Genomic DNA, 18,191 nt, shown 5'->3' with positions numbered 1-18,191 from the left:
TAACAAAATTCTAGGGGGGAAAAGAAAACTGTTTTCCTCACATGAAAGTTTTCTAAGAGAAGGATTTGCATTTAAACTGTTGAGAATAATCAAAACCTTAGACTGGATGACATATTCTAAATAATATTAGACAATATTTTAGTACTTTTTTTAATATAGTAGGTTTTTTTTTTGCATATACTAAAATCTAAGAAAATTATAAGAAGAAAGAGGAAGATGTCAAATGGTTGAATGACAATAAAGCTGAGTCTGTTATCTATTTCTAACTAAAGCTTTTCATAATACATCATTTGTATATTTGTAGTATTTCTCCATTATTAAGTACCAAACATCAAGCTGAGGTTTCTGTTCTTTAGATTTGAAGAAAATTAAATATCAACATAACCAGACGCACAGAGTAAACCATTGAATGTGTGCTGTTTGTTCTGTGTGACATTGAGATGGCATCATTTTTCTATTGAGTGTGTAGGGGACCATAACATTTTCTTTTTCTCTGTCTTACTGTAAAATTAAGACTAAAATTAAGTTCCGAGGCAACATGAAGGTGACTCCATCATTTAGTAGTGAACATATTCGCCTTACATGCAAAAGATTCCTGCTTTTAGAATGAGAGAAGACATAAACCCAGCCTTAGGGGGTCACGAGCCCAGGTAATCATTTATGTGCCAGAAGGGGCATCCAATGTGAAATCTGTGCCAAATCAGATATGCATATCCATCGCTTGTGGTCGCCTCTTGGGGATGAGCCAGCAGGTGAAAATACCTCCAACATATAAATCCAATTTATTCAGTAGTGATTAGTAGTGATGTAATTTGTTGTGATCTTCTCTGTTCTGTTTATATTTATATACTATACCATATTATCTCATCTTTTTATCACTAATATTTTGGATAGGATAATATTGCCACATGTAACTAACTGCACAATTTTCCATTTTAAACCCTATATATTATTATTTAGAAAATTTTAAAAATTGCATTAAGGTTTTGAAACATTAAATATTCCATGTTTCTTTAAAGTTATCTACAGTAATAAAACATAATAATAATAATGTTTTAGAAAGATTCATTTAAAGACTGTTCCAGTGTTTTTATATAAAGCCACGGAGTCTTTTATGTAAATCCCCTTTATATATTTCCTACCTTTGACATATTTCTGCGAGTGTATGTACTGCCAGACTGGTTTTTCGGACAAGAGTTTCCAATCAGCGTTCAGGGATTTTGTGGGCGGGGCCTGCGGTGAAGTCACTACCCCCCCCCTCCAAAACCTTGTTGATTGACGCGCACCAATGGCTCCTCCTTGAAAGTCTTTTTTTCCCTCCCCCTTCGTTTTCCAGTGTAGTGCGTTGATTTCATACCAAAGTCATACTTAACATTCCACTTATACTGTCAAACCTCTGAGAAATATTAAGGAAAACAACAGCGCGCCAAAATATAACAAAGTTACTGAATTGATCAGTTTCCCCCACTGAGGAGAATAAGCTGACTGCAAGAATAAAAAGGTAAGTCTTCCACAAATGTTCCCTCTTTCTGTCCACAGCCTTTTTTCTGGGGAGTTTTTTCATGCCGCTTGTCTCGGTGAAGTTTTCAGATCATTGTCATTTTTTACATTTTTCCGCGGAGCTCCCTGCGTTGGGAGGGAAGAAAACATTTGCAGTTTGATACTCTATTGTGTTTGACTTTCCCAGTGTGCATGGATATCTTTGACAGCCTATGTGCAATCATATTTCCACCGGTAGCCCGCTCATTGGCACATACTTTTACCTAAAAGAAAAAAAAAGAAAAGAAAAAGGGTTTCTCGTTTGACAGAAGGAAATGGGAAAAACATGTTTGTTTTCTGTCCCGGACAGTTCATACCTGGATCCAACTCTTCCAGCCTTGCTCCTCAAGAAGAATCCAACAGTTTTACAGACAAGCACGGAGAGAGACGATTTGGACGAAAACGTTTTAGAGGAATACACAACATCAGCGTGATTTGGACCTCTGCATCACTAAGGTAAGACAGCTTCTTGATTAGGAAGCGAGGTTAAATAAATTCTGGAGGTCTTGTTGATGCTTCCTACATGGAATTACAAATACAGAGTAGTTTTCTTGATAACGCCTAAACAAACCAAGATTATCTCATATAAAAGTGTGTGTGTGTCAGCTCAGCTACGTCTGCTTTCGCTTTAGCTCTTGCCGGGCAGACTGTGAACAACATTGCAGTATGTTAATACATTTTTAAGACTAAATTTAAATCAAGCATTTTTTTCATCAAAACACTCACAAATTAATATGAATGATTTTTAAATGGTTTGCAATGAATCAAAGTTTTAGATTAGAAAACCAAAGCTTTTTTTTTCACTCACATCTGGAATTACACCTTAAATCTAAATTTATTTATGTACATGCATATTGAGGTGTACAAGACTATGCAGTGTAAACCACAGAATAAAAGTTGTTATAGAAAGTAACTATCTGTCTAATTATGTAGTTCTTTGTTCTTGACTTTTTCAAACGTGGCATGTGATGATACACTGCAAAGTCCTTCTAAGTACATAATTCATAGGTGAAGATTTGAGATGCATGGATACGTAGCGAGCTAATTGTATAATTATATGAGTGCCACCTCAGGCTACACCTGCTATACAACTGTGTGTGGTTAGTAGAGACCTAGGCGAAAATAATATGTGTCCGTTTTGACAGAGCCAAACGTTGGCACCTCCTTTATCCTAAGTTTGCGCGGTCATATGAACTGCACAGTTAAATCACTGACAGTCAACACGTTTGACTCAACGGCAGAATGCGGTCTGTCAGGTTGGTCGCTGTTAGCAGAATAACCTGTTAACGTCTGTTACTGTTTCCTCTCCAACATTTCCTAAAATTCAAGGCAGAAGGAAAGCCTTTCTCTTTTTTTTTTCTTTCACATCATTGTCTTTCATAAACACAGTTGTAAATTAAAGTATGACATTGATTTGGTGTAGCCCTTTAAGCCCGCTCTAAAGCCTTTTAAAGCAGAAGGATAATCGGCTATCAAATAGGGTGTCTCTTTTCTTGCTGTCACGTTAGGTCATGGTTGAGAAGCCAGATCTCCAGTTTGGGGCCTGCTTAAGACCTACATGTGGAAATGTTCTGAAATGAAACACCAACATGAACAACCAAACAATGTGCCCTTGGTAAATGAGACACGCCAAGATGCCTAATAATAGATTTTGATGCTGATGGGTAAATCTGGAGAGGATTAAGCATTCTGCTGTTCCGTCAGATTCTCTTTCATTGTTTTCATGCAGCCTGAATACATCAGGCCTCCCACTGTACAATGTGGTCTTTTTTTTTCCTTGAACATACTTTATATTTCTTAGCAATTGCGGATTCAGCATTTACACTTTGTACTTGTGTAGGAGTTAAATTAAGGGAAAGTTTTATAGCTTTACCATGTCACGGAGGTCAATTAGATTACTTGTGGTAGTATCCCCTAAAAGTGGCTGTTTTCTCTCCTTTTTTCATCCCCAGCTGTGTTCCTTCGGGCTGTTTATTAGAGGGAAGAGTTAATGAGCATGTGTTCTCTTCATTAGGGTAACAAATCAATCCCCTTATGTTTTTGATTTTTCTTTTTAAATATGCTTAATCAGAAACTGTAGCTACTATAGGTATTTCAAATTATTTGTGGTGTAGGGCTAATTCCAGTGGTGAAGTGCATCCTGTGTTTGCGCTGCAGAGAGTTTACTTTGGATGCAGGTCTGTTGACCGTTTGTCAGTAGCAGCTTCACCCGTTTGTGTCAAACCCACAGAAGACCAGCTAATGAGCTTTTGCCCATTTGTGCAGACATTGGTCGCTTTTTAGCACCAGTTTCAGAAGTTCTCGTCCAAATGGTGGACACTTTTGCCTCTGTCAACCCAGACCTGAACAAATACCACTTATGTCTGTGCGGTGAGGACGCAAAGAGAAAAGCCTGCAGCTCTCAGCAGAAAGGCATTAATGATGATCTGGATTACAATATGCAGTTTGACACTGTCAGCTAGTAACGGCTGGACTGAGCTACTTGTTGGAGTCATAGAGCCAAAAAAGAAAGTGTCAAAATAGAATTCACTTTGAAAGTCCTCAGTAATGCAATTTATCAACATTTTATTCACATTAATTCACTGCACATGTTTACATATCCTCCAAACCATGAGGTTTGAACAGATAAGCTTTCTGGCCTCCTCTTCAGACCACTGAGGGGAGGAGCTGGGGAGTGGCTGAGAACAGAATACTCTTTGTGTCAGATGTCCCCAAGTTGCTAAAGGTTTTAGTTGTTCTTCCTCTGGCAACCAAGAGTTAGCAATGTTCCACATTTCTTTACTCGAAAGAAGAAGTACTCAGAAAGAAATGTTATTTGTGACAATGTCTGTCTCCTCTCCAGCCTCCATTATAAATAACAGGAGGCTTACTCCTGCACTGCTTCATAAAGTGTGTGTGTGTGTGTGTGTGTGTGTGTGTGTGTGTGTGTGTGTGTGTGTGGCCTGTGTCGCACTGGAGCTCCAGTGACCCAAGGGCACTCATGTGAAACTCCTTTAATCCCTCTGCTCAGTGTTTTGGGTTGGGGGATGATCTCCCTCTGCAGCACAGTTCATTTTAGTTGCTCCTAATATAAAACATCACAGGTGTAGTCGTTTTTAGGCTGATTAAACTTTTGTCTTCAACAGAAGAACAAGTTTAACCTTTGGGTGTGCTTTTTATGTAAGATTGGAGTTTTTTTTTTCCCTTGTGATACAGCTCGTATACAGCTCTGATCACAGCCGTGGCTGCTTTTAAATGCCTTGTGCCACGATTTATACGGTTGCATGAATTATTGGCTGGTGCATTCTGCTGCAAAGTTATGCATGTCTTAAAGGTTTCACAGATTATGGCTTTAAACCGCTCCTCTCACCACAAAATGACCAATTCAGGCTAGAATGGCTTCTCTGCTACGTTCCCCAGAAAATTTCCGATTAAAATGCTGATTCAGGCTGTAAAGAAGAAAAAAAAAAAGCTCTCTGGCTTTCTTGCCCCTGCTTTGTGTCAGTCTTTCCCTTTTCAGCTGGATTAGGCTTAAATCTCTGAACGTGTCACAGTTCAAGGTAGACCAAATAGCCAGCAGCATCCAGTGTTAAAATAGAACAACAAATGAATGAATCGGGCCTTATGTTCATGCTGTGCCTTGACGTGTGATACTCATTTATCCGCCTTAGACTCTGTGACTCATAGGAAACCAGCCACCTCTTTTTGCCTCCATGCAGCATGTTAGTCGGTTTCCATGCTATGTGAAATGATTAAAAGAAAGCAATAAATAATAGTCATTTCTCTTCATTTTCATGGTGTAAATAATCGAGGAATGTGTGCCAGACACTTCCAGCTCAGATCGCTTTCTTTTCTGCGTGCAAGACGTTATTCTGAGCCTTATTTTTTTCCTCGGGCAGGCAGCTGGTATCAAACTGCAAATGTCTGACTTGACAGAGTGTGCATGTGGTACGTGTGTGTTCATGTGTTTGTCTTAGCTTTTCCCTCTGCCTTTCTTTCTGTCTCTTGCCGTGTGAGCTGTTGGCCGTCCAGCCCTCCTCTCACTCTCAGCTCTGATTGTTTCCTGAGTGCCTTGCCAGATAGGAAGTAGGAGGAAGTTATTGGAGGAGCTGGAGAGAATTTATTAGGGCCAAACACAGACACAGAAGGGAGAGGGGAAGGTGGTGACTGATTTTTTTTTTTTCTTTTTTTTTTGGAAGATGGGCTCGTGCTTTCATGAGTCTTAAAAAGGCAGTGGTGCCTTCAGCAAACGCAGAGAGCACACAGCTTGACACTTGTGCCAGCTCATCACCTTAGATTTATCTCCTAAATGAAGGCGCTGCAGTTAAACATGTGCATATGTGTGTTCTGTGTAAGGAGGAATAAGGCCATGTTTCTAGCTCTTGTCAGAGAGCAGCTTTCCTGGCCCGGAACCTAAAATGTTTTCTTTATCTGTAATCTGACCTTAGAGAGCAGCTGCTCCTTCTGCCGCCAAGACCTGTTGTTTCCCCTGTTAAATGTGTGTGTGTGTTTGTCAGACTGTTGGTGTGTGTGGTGGGGGTCTCACTTTGAACGAGAGCACTGACCCTACAGCTGTGAGCACCCTTCAACCTTAACAAGATGTGTGCTTCTCTAATGTGGAGGAGTTTGGGTCTGTGATTTGTAACTGTGTATACACGAGACTTTAAGTTCAGTGGAGGTGTGTTTTACTCCCAGCTAAGCGGGGGGGCTTATGTCTGCCAGTAGGGGCCTGTTCTTTGCCAACAAGTGTCCCAACTCTTACAGCAACTAAACAAAGACTTCATTTATAACGACAGGAACAAATCTTGTAGTGTACAGATGGAAGAATATACAATCCGACTGTGAGCAATGACAGAGAGACATGCAAACACAACAGGCTTGATGGATCAACAGTGGAAGAGACAGATTTGAAGGAAATCTGTTAACAATCTGCTTTGGGACATGAGTCAGTAGAACTGAGTCATGGGGTGTACAGAGATGTGAACAGATGAAGGAAGCTGATCCTTTCATGGTGCTTTGTTTGGGCTTTATCCGAAAAAATAAATAAATAATACAAACGATATGCACTACCCCAAGTGGCCAAATGAATCAGATGTACTGACATTACAGCCAAAATAGCGTTTTGCATCCTGGTATTCAGCTAGTGAGGTTTATAAATAACTTCATTCTATAAAAAATTATGGCTGACACACTGAAACAAAATCCTAAAGCAAATGCGCGTGTTGCATTACATACACCTTCATTTTGATAGGGCATGTAGAATTTTTTGTTTAAAAAATAAAAGGAAAACATCTGTAAAGATATATTGCAAATATATCTAATGGCTGTGTCAGATATCTTGTTTATAACCTTGGCTCCAATGTGTCTTCTACTGTTTCAGTCCTGTGGACCAGGTTCAACTTTTTAATAGTTGCTGTTAAAGGCTTAAATATCACAATGGCAAAAAAAAAAAGGATGATTTCTGTACCAACGTATTAGAGATCACAGAATTCATGTTATATTTACTTCAGGTGTTTTTAAAATTTTAAATGAGTTACATTTACAAGATTGTGTTTTCTACCTTAAATTCAGAGTAGGAGTAACCAGAGTAGTTGATGGTTTTATTATTAAAGCTTCTAGTGTATTACTATGATCCATCCTGTCTGGTCTTTACTGCTTAAAAAAAAAGCAGTAAAGAAATTAAGAATTTATTTTTATAACATTTTTTTTTTTCAATTTTCAACAGAAAATGTACTTGCTGCATTGACTTCATTCTCCATCTAAGCCTTGTTACTGGCGTTTTACACAGCCAGAAACTGCAAGAAAAATAAATGTATTAATTAAAAGTGATGAATTTGTCAACAGTTCTCATGACAATTTTTTTTTTCACGGAGTGTGCAAATAACTCATAAACAGAGAAGTTCAGTGGAACCAAAACGGATTCAAATGGAGTCAAACATTATGCTCGTCACATCGACAGCAGAAAGTTGAGGGAAAATTTCTTCCTGCTCTGCTAAACCATGACATGCTCCCTCGGATTTAACAAGTACTGTCATTGTGAAATGGGCACTTGTAATTGGTCGGGAGGGCATTTAGTTTCATTTTTATTGAAATAATTATTTTGAAAATAGAAAATAAAACCTAGTAAAATACTTATCATGGGCTGTCAGGATGGGTCCATTGTTGAAGTCGGTGGGCCCAGGACTCTTAGGCTGACCCACAATGCTGTAGACTGTTTAGAAAAGATGCATATAGCCCTCTGTCACATCCCTAACTTTAGCAGAAAACAAAGAAGAAGAAAAAAGATTTGGCTCCTGTACTGCTGTGAAGAAGGGTTGGCTAGTCAGACCAAAATATTTTTTTGTATATGGCTATAAACAAGTAATTTCCATGACTGAATGTTAGCATAGGGGTCTATGGAGTCTGATGATCTTTAGGAGCCAGCCTCAAGTGGCCGTTAGAAGAACTGAAGCTGTTGGCTTCATTTTTTTTAAGTTGTGGTTTTGTTTTTTGGGAGGCCTTTCTGTGACACGTGTAACCTGGGCGTTGAAATAATAGTTTCCCTTATTGCTATACAGCAGAAGCTTAAAGCTTAACTTTGCACTTGTAAGCTATTGGACACATACTGTGCCCTTCTGGTACTTACACTGCTGTCCTAGCTCAGTGGGCTCACATGGCTCTCACGGTGGGATGTTTAGTCTCTGCTAAAATGTATTACTATGATCCATCCTGTCTGGTCTTAAACGTCTTCGAGGTTCGACAGATGTTCTTTTCCCACCGCTGGACTCGAGAGGAGATGTTGCCGTCAGGCCATAAAAATCAGACATGACAGAGAAAGTTTGACTCAAGGTCTTGCCTCACTGTAGTCTTGGAATTCCGCTGCGTAAGTAGAAACCCATCTGGTTGGTCCATTTGAGAGACCCAAGATGATATCATGTTCAGTGGAAGATAAATTTGAGGAATAACAGACAACAAATAAAAATGTGTCAGCTCTGCCTTTTCTGTTTGACTAAATGTTATCCTACCAACTGCTGAATGCCAAGACACCTATTTCGTTTTTACTGAAAGAAACAGAATCTGTTTTCCGGCCTGTAGGTGTTTGTAAGTGATTTCCTCCATTCTGTGTGACTTATGGATTCCCTTTCCTGATTAAGGCTATGTTGACAACTTTCCTCAAGCAAGCCAGCTGAGAGTGACTCAGTAGAATTTCTGGAATTCATTGGTACATTTTACCACACATAGCCCTCTCTCAGAAGAAGCAGTGCCAACAAACTCCGGTCAGTTCGTAGATGGAGCCGGAGCAGAGATAAGCCGATTGCTGAAAACAGAATGTAATGTGATCGCTGGGTACAGGACTGGGAAAATGGGTAGAGGGATTCTGGTGCATGAATGGTGCTGTTTCAGTGACTGTGCGAGCCACATAGCTTTGCAGTGTTATTTACATTCCTGCTGCACATTGGAATTCTGTAGCATGTTGGTCTCAGAGTCCCATGGCCTGACTCCCAGACAGAGGGAGGGGAGGTGTGTCCCTGATTTTTATGTAAAATGTGAGAGCAGTGTGTCATCCAACCAGGGCACATTTAAAAAAAAAGTGTTTCCATCTGGCAAAAGATCTAAAAGTCTTACACACAGTTTTGTACATGGGAGCTGCTGGTTATTATCAGTATCAGTTCCATAACAGTTTCTCAATTGTGCTATAAAATGTCAGCAAATTAAAATGAGCCAAAGTGTGTCACAATTGTCTAAGCTGAATGGAAAAGAAACAAAAATCACCCTTATAAGATTTATATTTCATACTATGGTTTACTCATGAAAGTGACCACTGTCTCATTTTTGTCTCACACAATACAATTGATTCATTCTTAAGTAAAATGTTAATTAGGCCATGATATTAAAATGGCAAGCTTGCCACCCAAATAGCTCTGACCTATTATCGATGTAGGACCTTTTGATGATAGTCCTGCAGTTACTGGTACTAGGACAGAAGTAGGTGATCCTTTAGGACATGTGGGGTGCAAGTGGTACCTCCATGGATCGGGCTTGTGTAACATGCAGATGCTTACTGGATTGGGATCTGGGAATTTAGAGGCCTGGTAAAAGGCATGAGCACTTTATTGCTTTCCTTGAGCTGCTCCTGCCACACTGCAAGGTGCGTTCTCCTGCTAGAGGAGGCTGCTGTTGTTGGGAGTGCCATTTCAGTTAAGGCTGTGTTTGGTGTGCAAAACCAGAATGATGTCATTCACTTTAATTTGTATTTAATTTCAAGCCCAAAACATTAAGGATATTCCTTTTTAAATCTCATGTAACAGGAAAAAGAACTGTAAATTATTCGAGTAGAGAATGAGGAACTGAGGATTTTCTATCACCTTTGCTTCACAAGTACTTATTGCTCATCGAACATGCTCATTCAGTTAATGCCACTCAACATCAGTCAACTGATTTATTTTTTCTATCAACACTGAGGACTGTTTGTATTTTAATCATTGCAAGTTGTTACTATGCTGTGGAGTTTCTCACCCAAACTGGCTCGAAGGGACATTACAGTGCATTGGTGAGAGATCTTCTAATTGAATCAGTATGTTAATTACAACTGCTTTACTGGTATTTTGGGAGTAAATCATGTTGGACAACTAAATCCCAAACCTCCACATGCTGACTCATTTAATTGGAGCTCTCTACAAGTATGAAACTAGCTGTTGCGTTTGAGTCCATAAGACTGTCCGTCCAACATTTATCATGATGTCGGGGCCATTGTCCTGACTTAAATCCCGTGACTCCACTCGGAGATGTATTGAAAAATTGCTCCACTGACAATGCCCTCCCTCTAGTCTGAGCTCTGAGCGTCACAAAGTGGGAGCGTGTTCACTGCTGATGTTGCATTCCAGCTGGAACAATCCCACTGTTTTCCAGACTCCAAAGTGGACGCCTAAATTGGACCCCCCTTCCCCCCTCCAAAGTCCCCCCCTAGTCCCCCCCCACCCCCCATACACACCCCTTTTCCCCCTCTGCTCTAAACCTACCATCCAAACCACCCACCCACCACCCACTCCTCCTCCCATACATGCATCCCCTGGTCTCCTGTCCTTATTTGGGTAAAGACGTTCTGAGTGCTCGTTGGAGGGGAGGGAGGGGAGGGTGCTGGGTTGACACAAGGGAGGCAGGAGGAGAAACAGTGAGCACTCGCAGCCCTTTCTTAATAAGGACATGTCTGGAATTCAGGCCCCTCTCTTAGTGAAGAGCCTCTCTTTTGCAGCACCTCACTTGAACACGCTCTTGTGAGCACTTGGAGCTCCATTGAGGTCGTCGGATCTGATGTTACATTGAGCGCTGTTTGCGGCTCTTCACTGCTCACAGTGCAGAGGAGGTTCGCAGTGTTTTCTCTGCTATAATTGGAGATAAACAACAGCAGCCACCTCTCCCTCCACGCCTCCCTAACTGTGCCATCAGCCTATGATTACGGTCTCGGCTTTACTGAGCCCGTTACCCCGCAGCACCTGCGCACACATTAATGACATACTTTGAAAGACATCTTCACACCAAGCTATATGACCACCATATGCTATACTTGAGATTGAGATAGACGTGTATTGAAGATTGCATTATTGTTTGTAGAAGTGTACCTTTTGTGCTGGTTTAGTTTTTAATTTGTTCCAATGCGGACAGCGTGACAACAAAGTAAAAATCGCACTGGCGAAACTCTTGTGGTTGTTTCAGTCTGCTTACACATTTTATGGTTTTAGCTTCTAAAATGTAAAGATGTGATGCTAGAATATGCCATGTATTATAGTAGATTGATTATTTTAGGGTTTTGAAATGTTGGTGAAATAAAACATTGCACTTGAAATCATCATATTTTGCTGTTGGAAACCATAACGAGCATTTCCCTATGTCTTAATTTATCTACCCACATGACATTGTAGGCCCAAACTTTTTTTATTGTTGGTTTGTTTTCCACTTCTTGTTTTGTTTCTTTAGCAGTGCAAAATGTAAGAAATCATCACTTTTTAGAAGTTAAAACCAGATTTTTTTCTTTTCTACATAAGTAATTAAATGGCAATTCATAGTTTATGAAATGGTTTTACACAAGTCAGTGCAGGGCTTTCTAATTGTTTACTTGCACACATTTTTGATTCCTATTTATCAGTAAAGTATCACAATTCCCCCCCCCCCCCCCCCCCCACAAATTGGCTGGATAGATTATAATTAAACTAACCCCAACTCTAGCAGTCACTGGGAGCAGTCCAGCCCAGTGATTCGTGAGGACTGAGATCATTTGAGCTGTTGATGAGTGCTCAGTTTCAGTGTTGAGTTTTAACACCGTGACCCTGTCTCAAAGGGTCCACCGTAACCAGGACCCTCTCAGCTAAAATTAGCAGCTTGACTTGTGGATATTTCTCAAACTCTCGCTTTGGTTCAGTGTCAAAATTAATGTTGCATGTTGCTTGTGGTAGAATTTCACTGCAGGAACAGTATTGCCATACTCTATTCACCTTTGATCTTTTGTAATTCCTTTTAAATGATGATGGGAAGGGAATGAAAGCATCACTAATCCTTCGCCTCTGCTTTTCACCATCAGGCATTTTGTTATAGCTACAGTAATTGTAAAGTGTGTGTGTGTTGTTCTACGTACTGATGAAAAGCATGGAAAAAGAAAGCCTAGGAGAGATTCCTGTGCTCATGAATGATGAATTTCATACATTATAGTGTATGTATAGTATTTTTTTTTTTTACATTTATATTTAAGTTTCTTCTTGTTAAAAGGGAGTTTATTCTCTCTTGTCTCATCAAGTTCCTCGTAGTGTGTTGTACCGTTGTTTCCATTTGTGAAGTTGTAGTTTCTTTACCTTGCAATATAGAGAGGATGTTATAAATGTCTTGGCTGTAAAACTGCCATTACAAACAGGGGTTTTATTCACTATTGTTACTCTTTTATATTTTCACCTGAGAATAGAAATGTTATGGGTTGATTTTTATGCTATTATGATATCCTGCATTTCTAAACCTCGTAAAATAATGGTCAGTAATGAAAAAAAGAATTGGCTGGGGTCTGTATTTATCCATTATACTTTATTTTTGTCAGTATCTGCAGAAATGCTGAAGCAGAAACATAAGCATCCTGGGAGGATAATGGTTACCTCATAGACTTCCATTTTAGAAACAATACAATGCTGAAAAGGCAGCTTGAAAAATACTTAAGAGCCATGCCTGCAGTCAGCCATAAGCCAACCACACTGGAACACAGTTCCCAGACCACAAGAATTCTTTGAGGCCAGCGCTGATTAGTGAGGTCTTTAAACTTCGTTTTATGGAATATCTTGAATTCATTTGACCATTTCAGAGACATAAAATCAAGGAAATTATCATAATGATTACGGGTTGCATTGTTTATTCTTGCAAATTTAATGACTGCAATAAAAAAAAAACGTCAAAGAAGGTAGTGGCTGTATAGATGAACAACATTCCTTTTTCAAGGAGATCTTCTTTGCTCAAGTCAAATGTTTCCAGTTGTGAGGATTTCAAAGAAAAAAGACAAATTTGAGATTTGAGTCAAATTTGAGTTGTCTTAGATTTAACTGAATTGATTGAGTTTTACTAGATATCTCCTCAAGGTTATCTGGTGTCTGTTCATAGAAGGCATCAAGTCAAAATTTATTTTTTTTGAAGCTCAGCAGTGTTGCTTCATAAACTCTAAGAACAATGTAAGACAGTTGTTCACTCCTGACTCATTTGCCTGCTGCTTAGCACATATCACAGCGAGTCCATCAAATTCATGACCTCCGCACAAAAATAAGACAATTTTATGTTGGACATTTTATGTGTGTTGCCAGATAATGCCACATGTCCTGTACCTTTGCTTAATTTGGACATTTAAGTGTAAAGCTGGGACCAGCATGGATGCCATTGTGTAAACAATGGCTTTGATCTAGTAGAAGATCAAACTTCTACTATGGCAACATCTGTAAATTCTACTAGGTGAGGTTTTACTGGAGAAAAAATATATAATAGTAATAATAATTATAATAGTAATAGGAACTGAAGTGAAACATTGTGCTTCACTGATTTGTTTTATATTCTTTTTTGGCAACAAATAAGGGTTAAATTATGGATTTGGCAAAACAGACAATACTTTTTCAATGAGCGTTTCCAAATAACGCTGGACTAACGATAAACTGTTTCTACATTTCCTCAGACCCTTTAACTTGCTGTTTGGGTGAAAAACACTGTTTGTTGGGTTGTGCTCTGGTGATGATCATAAAAATTGCGATCAGTATGGGACTTTTAAAAATGTTTATGCAACTGTATTCAACAGATCACCTACAGATCCTTTGATACCGGGGCTCGGGGTTGGGCCCAGGTGGAGCCGCCACAATTGCGTCCAACGAGTGGAGTGCCAACGGTAGCCCAGAAGATGGGCTGGACGGGGACAATGAAGACAAGACCATGGACGGGGATGCCGAGGGTGTGTGGTCCCCAGACATTGAGCAGAGCTTCCAGGAGGCCCTCGCCATCTACCCTCCCTGTGGAAGGAGGAAAATCATCTTGTCAGATGAGGGAAAGATGTATGGTGAGTTCACTGGATAACTGCCAGAGTAACAAAAGAACAACAATTACATGGAAATCCACTCCATAATGAATGCACGAAAATGAGAAAAACATTCATTCCACAGAGACTTGTGGCTAAAAGAAAACAAACACTGGTAATACTTTCCTGAAAAGAAATGAGAAAAATACTTTTCTTCTTTTTGCGCTCAAAACTTTGCTACAGAATGTTTTCTTTCCACTCAGAGCTCTCTTTAACAAGTCTGTACCTGTTGTGCTGTGACCCAGGGGCAGGTTCTTCCAGTCGTACCAGCACTCTCAGAGCTGGTTATTGCTGTCCTGAGAGCAAATCGGCTGCTCTCCCATTGATTTACACCTGTCTTTTTCTTCAGAGTGTTTTTATTGCTTTGGGGTTTTTTTTTCCCCTCCTACTATTTCACAACCTGTCCTTCTCGACATTATGTTGTTAGACACACAACCTCTTTGTCTTCTTTTTATCTCTGAACAACATCTTATATACTTTTTTTTTTTCTTAAACACACTGGTATCACTGGGAGAATTTTGCCTTTAGGTAACCGGTTAAAGCTGGTTTTCAGGAGAACTGTTGCGTTTGATGCAGGATGGCTCAGTTAAATTAGCAATAATTAGCCCAGCATGAATCGAGACTCAGAACAAAAACATCACATTGGCCTGCTGTTCTGCCGAAGAGTTTAAACATCCATATGGTTTCGGAATAGTTGCGCTGTTTCCTGCAGCGTGTCCATTAAATTGCAGGTGTTGAGCCCCTAATGTCCTGAAACGCTCCAGATGGATATGTTGGCAAGGCCTTCCGTAGACTCACTCGCATGCAGGTGTGGGAAATTTAACACACTTGTCTTTGATTATTTTGATCGTACTCTCCCATTCCTAATGTCGAGACTGTTTTCTTAATGAGATTTTATTATTTTATCTTGGAAATGTAGCTGAAGAGCCATAAATGTTGAATGCGAGAAATCAAGCTGGTTTTTTTACGTTTGTACTTGCTGTGCCCTCTTTTTGATTTTGCTAAGTTGCAGTGATATTTTTTTCAGCATTGTAACTCAGCCCCCTTGTGCTTAGTAAGAATTTCCTGCCCTTTAATTAATGTCCATCAAGGCTCTAAAAGCTTAAACTTATTGTAGCTTCAGTGCAACCATAAAAACCATCAATCATGGCCATCAAAATGTCAGAGGGACTGTGTATCTTAGAAGCATCGGTGTTTGTTTCTTGTGTGGCTTTTATTTGCTTGACGTCAGATGGGATTCTTTTGGCATGATTCAACCAAGATGGAATCTTATCCTCATTTGTTCAGCAGATTCGGATATTCAAGGACAGGCACATACCTGAGATTACTCAGCCACTGCTGCAGCTTCTGTTGTTACTCTCAACCTGCCTTAAGGAACAAAGTAGTCATGAAACACGTGGTGGATTAAACGATTACTCAAAACTTATTAAAATTTTTGTTTGCGTAGATGAATTTCTAATAATTAGTTTATCAAATATTTCTGACATACTGCTTTTCTTTTGGATAATTTTAAATTGAATATTTTATGGTTTTGCTGATACGCTAAATACGGTTACAGATTAATCCGCCCGAAAAAAGGAACATTTTAGCATGGATTTAACAAATAAATGACATATACATATAGTGTAAATAATGTAGTTCAGTTTGCTCTCACTATGTGATGGCACAAATTATCCCAAAGATCTAAATTTTTATGTAGGTGTCTAGCGCACAGGATACACCTATGCTGATACACTTATGACAGGTTAGTACTGGTTGACAACAAGATTGGTTGGGTTTTATCCAATGCGATTTAATTTTATATGCGATTTATATTTTTAATTTTTATATGAAATCAAATAACATCTATCAACTTTTTATTCTGGCAGATTTGAATATCATGCATAAACATATACATATGATATAATGGGAAAAATATTGTGACATATTTCTACTAGGTGCCAGAGCTAGTTTAGAACATGCTTTGACTTTTGCACACACATAAACTTTTGAAGCATTTTCAAATTTACCCAAGTAAATTTTTATTCCACTTTAGCTGTGCAGTGCTGTGTCTTCCCTTCCATACATTTGTCATGAGAACACCAACAAAGAAGCAGGCTTTGCACAAACCTGCCCCTTCAGCAACAAACTGTCAAGACCCCTTTTAGAAGCCCTTTTTTTTTCTAGAGCATTAAACACCCTCTCCTTTTACAATAAGTCATCTGAGGCTCTGCTGGGAGAGCCAAGGAATGCCCCCAGAAGAAGCCTTCTCACAAGGTGATTACCTCAGACATCTAAAAGCTGCCCTGACGTGAGGTTAGGGGAATGTTAACGATTGCACTGTATGTAAGACTGTCTACCTAGCAGTCTCAGACTCCAATGGCCTCCAAAAGCAGGCAAGTCATCCCTCCCATTGGGAATTCCATTTTTTCTTCCAGGATTTTTATTTGCTGGGAAACCTTTGCAACTTTCCATTCGCAAGAAAAGACTACTTTATACTCATGTGTTCACTGCTCCACAAGCCTGTCTAGACTTCCCAGTGCCATTTCCAGTCACTTACATAGCTCAGGGGTGACAGAAAGTTCAAATAAGCCCAACAATAAGTTTTATTAAATCATGTGCTAACAATCAGATTCATAATGTTAAAAAGTAAATCTCTCTCTCTCTCTCTCTCTCTCTCTATATATATATATATATATATATATATATATATATATATATATTAGGGGTGCAACGATACTCATATCGATATTGAACCGTTTGATACAGTGCTTTCAGTTCGGTAGGCATATATATCGAACAATACAAAATTTTAAATTTATTTTATCAACTTTTCTTCTGACAACGCTGTCTGTGTTGAGAGCTCAGTGGATCTGCGTTCGACTACTCCGCCTAGGCTGCACTGTCGAGTGCAGATCCACTGAGCGCAGCTCAAGCTAGCAAGACAGAAACTAAGCTAGTTGCAACTTGGCAAATTGAACCTCCCCCACCCTCATTCAGATCTGGCCTTTGGAACTATTTTGGTCTTCATGTGAAGTATGACCCTGAAGGTAAGCGAGTCATGGACAAAAGTAAAACAGTATGTCGGATGTGTCACGCAATGCTCAATTACATGGGTGTAGGGTTGCCAACCGTCCCTTAAAATACGGAATCGTCCCGTATTTCGAAACAAAAGTACACGTCCCGTATTGAGCTAATAAGGGACGCACTTTGTCCCGTAATACAGTGAGAATCAAAAGTAGTCTATAAATGTTTATGGAATTAACACTTTGTTTGAAAACATAATTCCCAGCCCCTCTCCTGCTTTGTGACCAATGAGCTGACAGCACACTTATGACAATTCGAGTATGACAATTCAGATTACCGCTCATCTCATTGGTCGAGGAAAGGTCGCTTGCGGAGAAAATACCGGAAGACAACAGATGACCACAACAAGAAGCATGGCCAACAGGGGAACAAACGCCGACTCTGCGGTGCAAGTCTCGGATGACAGTACACCTAAAGCTGGGCAAACACTGTGCGATTTTTTTCAGTCACGTTATTCAGCTCCTGCTCAAACTGCACGATTGACTCGCAGGGGTTAGAAGTTCGTATGTCACGATGTACTCTCACACTATACCGCCCGATGCTCTGATGCGACCTGAGTGCTCACACTGTGCCTCCATAACATGAAGGTTATAACAGAAAATCTGTCGCTCGCTCTCTCTGTCTTTCACTCATACAGACACACCACCACCATCAACTTTGCTAAATTGCTAATGAAAAACATTGATCAGGCAGCTGTGATTGAGCAGCAGTGTAAATCCAACTATTTTCACGGTTGTTGTGGTTGTGATAATTTTGTGATGCCACATCGAAAAGGCTCGGATGAGCTTTCCAAAGTTCTACAAGTTGTGCCTCCATCGCTTGTGTCCAGATCACACGCTGCACAGCCGTGCTGCAACGTCTTTTTCACCAACGTTTACGTTTGCGCGTGAGCAGTGTGAGCGCCTGTGGTGACACCCTCACGAGCGATTGATGATCGGGAGCTGGTCGTGAGGTGTTAATCACTTCTCGTTACCCCACGTATACTACACGACGCACGATGAAGGCCAAAATCGGTCAAAAATCGGCTCAAAATGGGCCAAAAACC

General features: G+C 39.9%; 1 protein-coding gene across 8 annotated transcripts in view; it reads left to right on the top strand.

Annotated features, from left to right (window-relative positions):
• The first annotated feature begins 1,322 nt into the window (after positions 1 to 1,322).
• Positions 1,323 to 18,191, top strand: part of tead3b (TEA domain family member 3 b) — a 31,427-nt gene continuing 14,558 nt past the window's right edge. For 5 of the 8 annotated variants that reach the window (XM_012918191.4, XM_004547563.4, XM_004547561.4 and 2 more), the window contains exons 1-3: positions 1,324 to 1,501; positions 1,850 to 1,995; positions 13,808 to 14,062. In XM_012918191.4, the coding sequence (XP_012773645.1) occupies positions 13,939 to 14,062 (124 nt within the window). In that variant the 5' untranslated portion in view covers positions 1,324 to 1,501; positions 1,850 to 1,995; positions 13,808 to 13,938. Of the gene's footprint in view, positions 1,502 to 1,849; positions 1,996 to 13,807; positions 14,063 to 18,191 lie in introns of all 8 variants that reach the window. The other 3 variants (XM_004547560.4, XM_012918189.4, XM_004547559.4) reach the window with 1 other exon arrangement.

The sequence above is a fragment of the Maylandia zebra genome, linkage group LG5, assembly GCF_041146795.1.
Source record: "Maylandia zebra isolate NMK-2024a linkage group LG5, Mzebra_GT3a, whole genome shotgun sequence".
NCBI classification, from domain to species: domain Eukaryota; kingdom Metazoa; phylum Chordata; class Actinopteri; order Cichliformes; family Cichlidae; genus Maylandia; species Maylandia zebra.
This window is presented reverse-complemented; position numbering and strand designations above follow the sequence as displayed.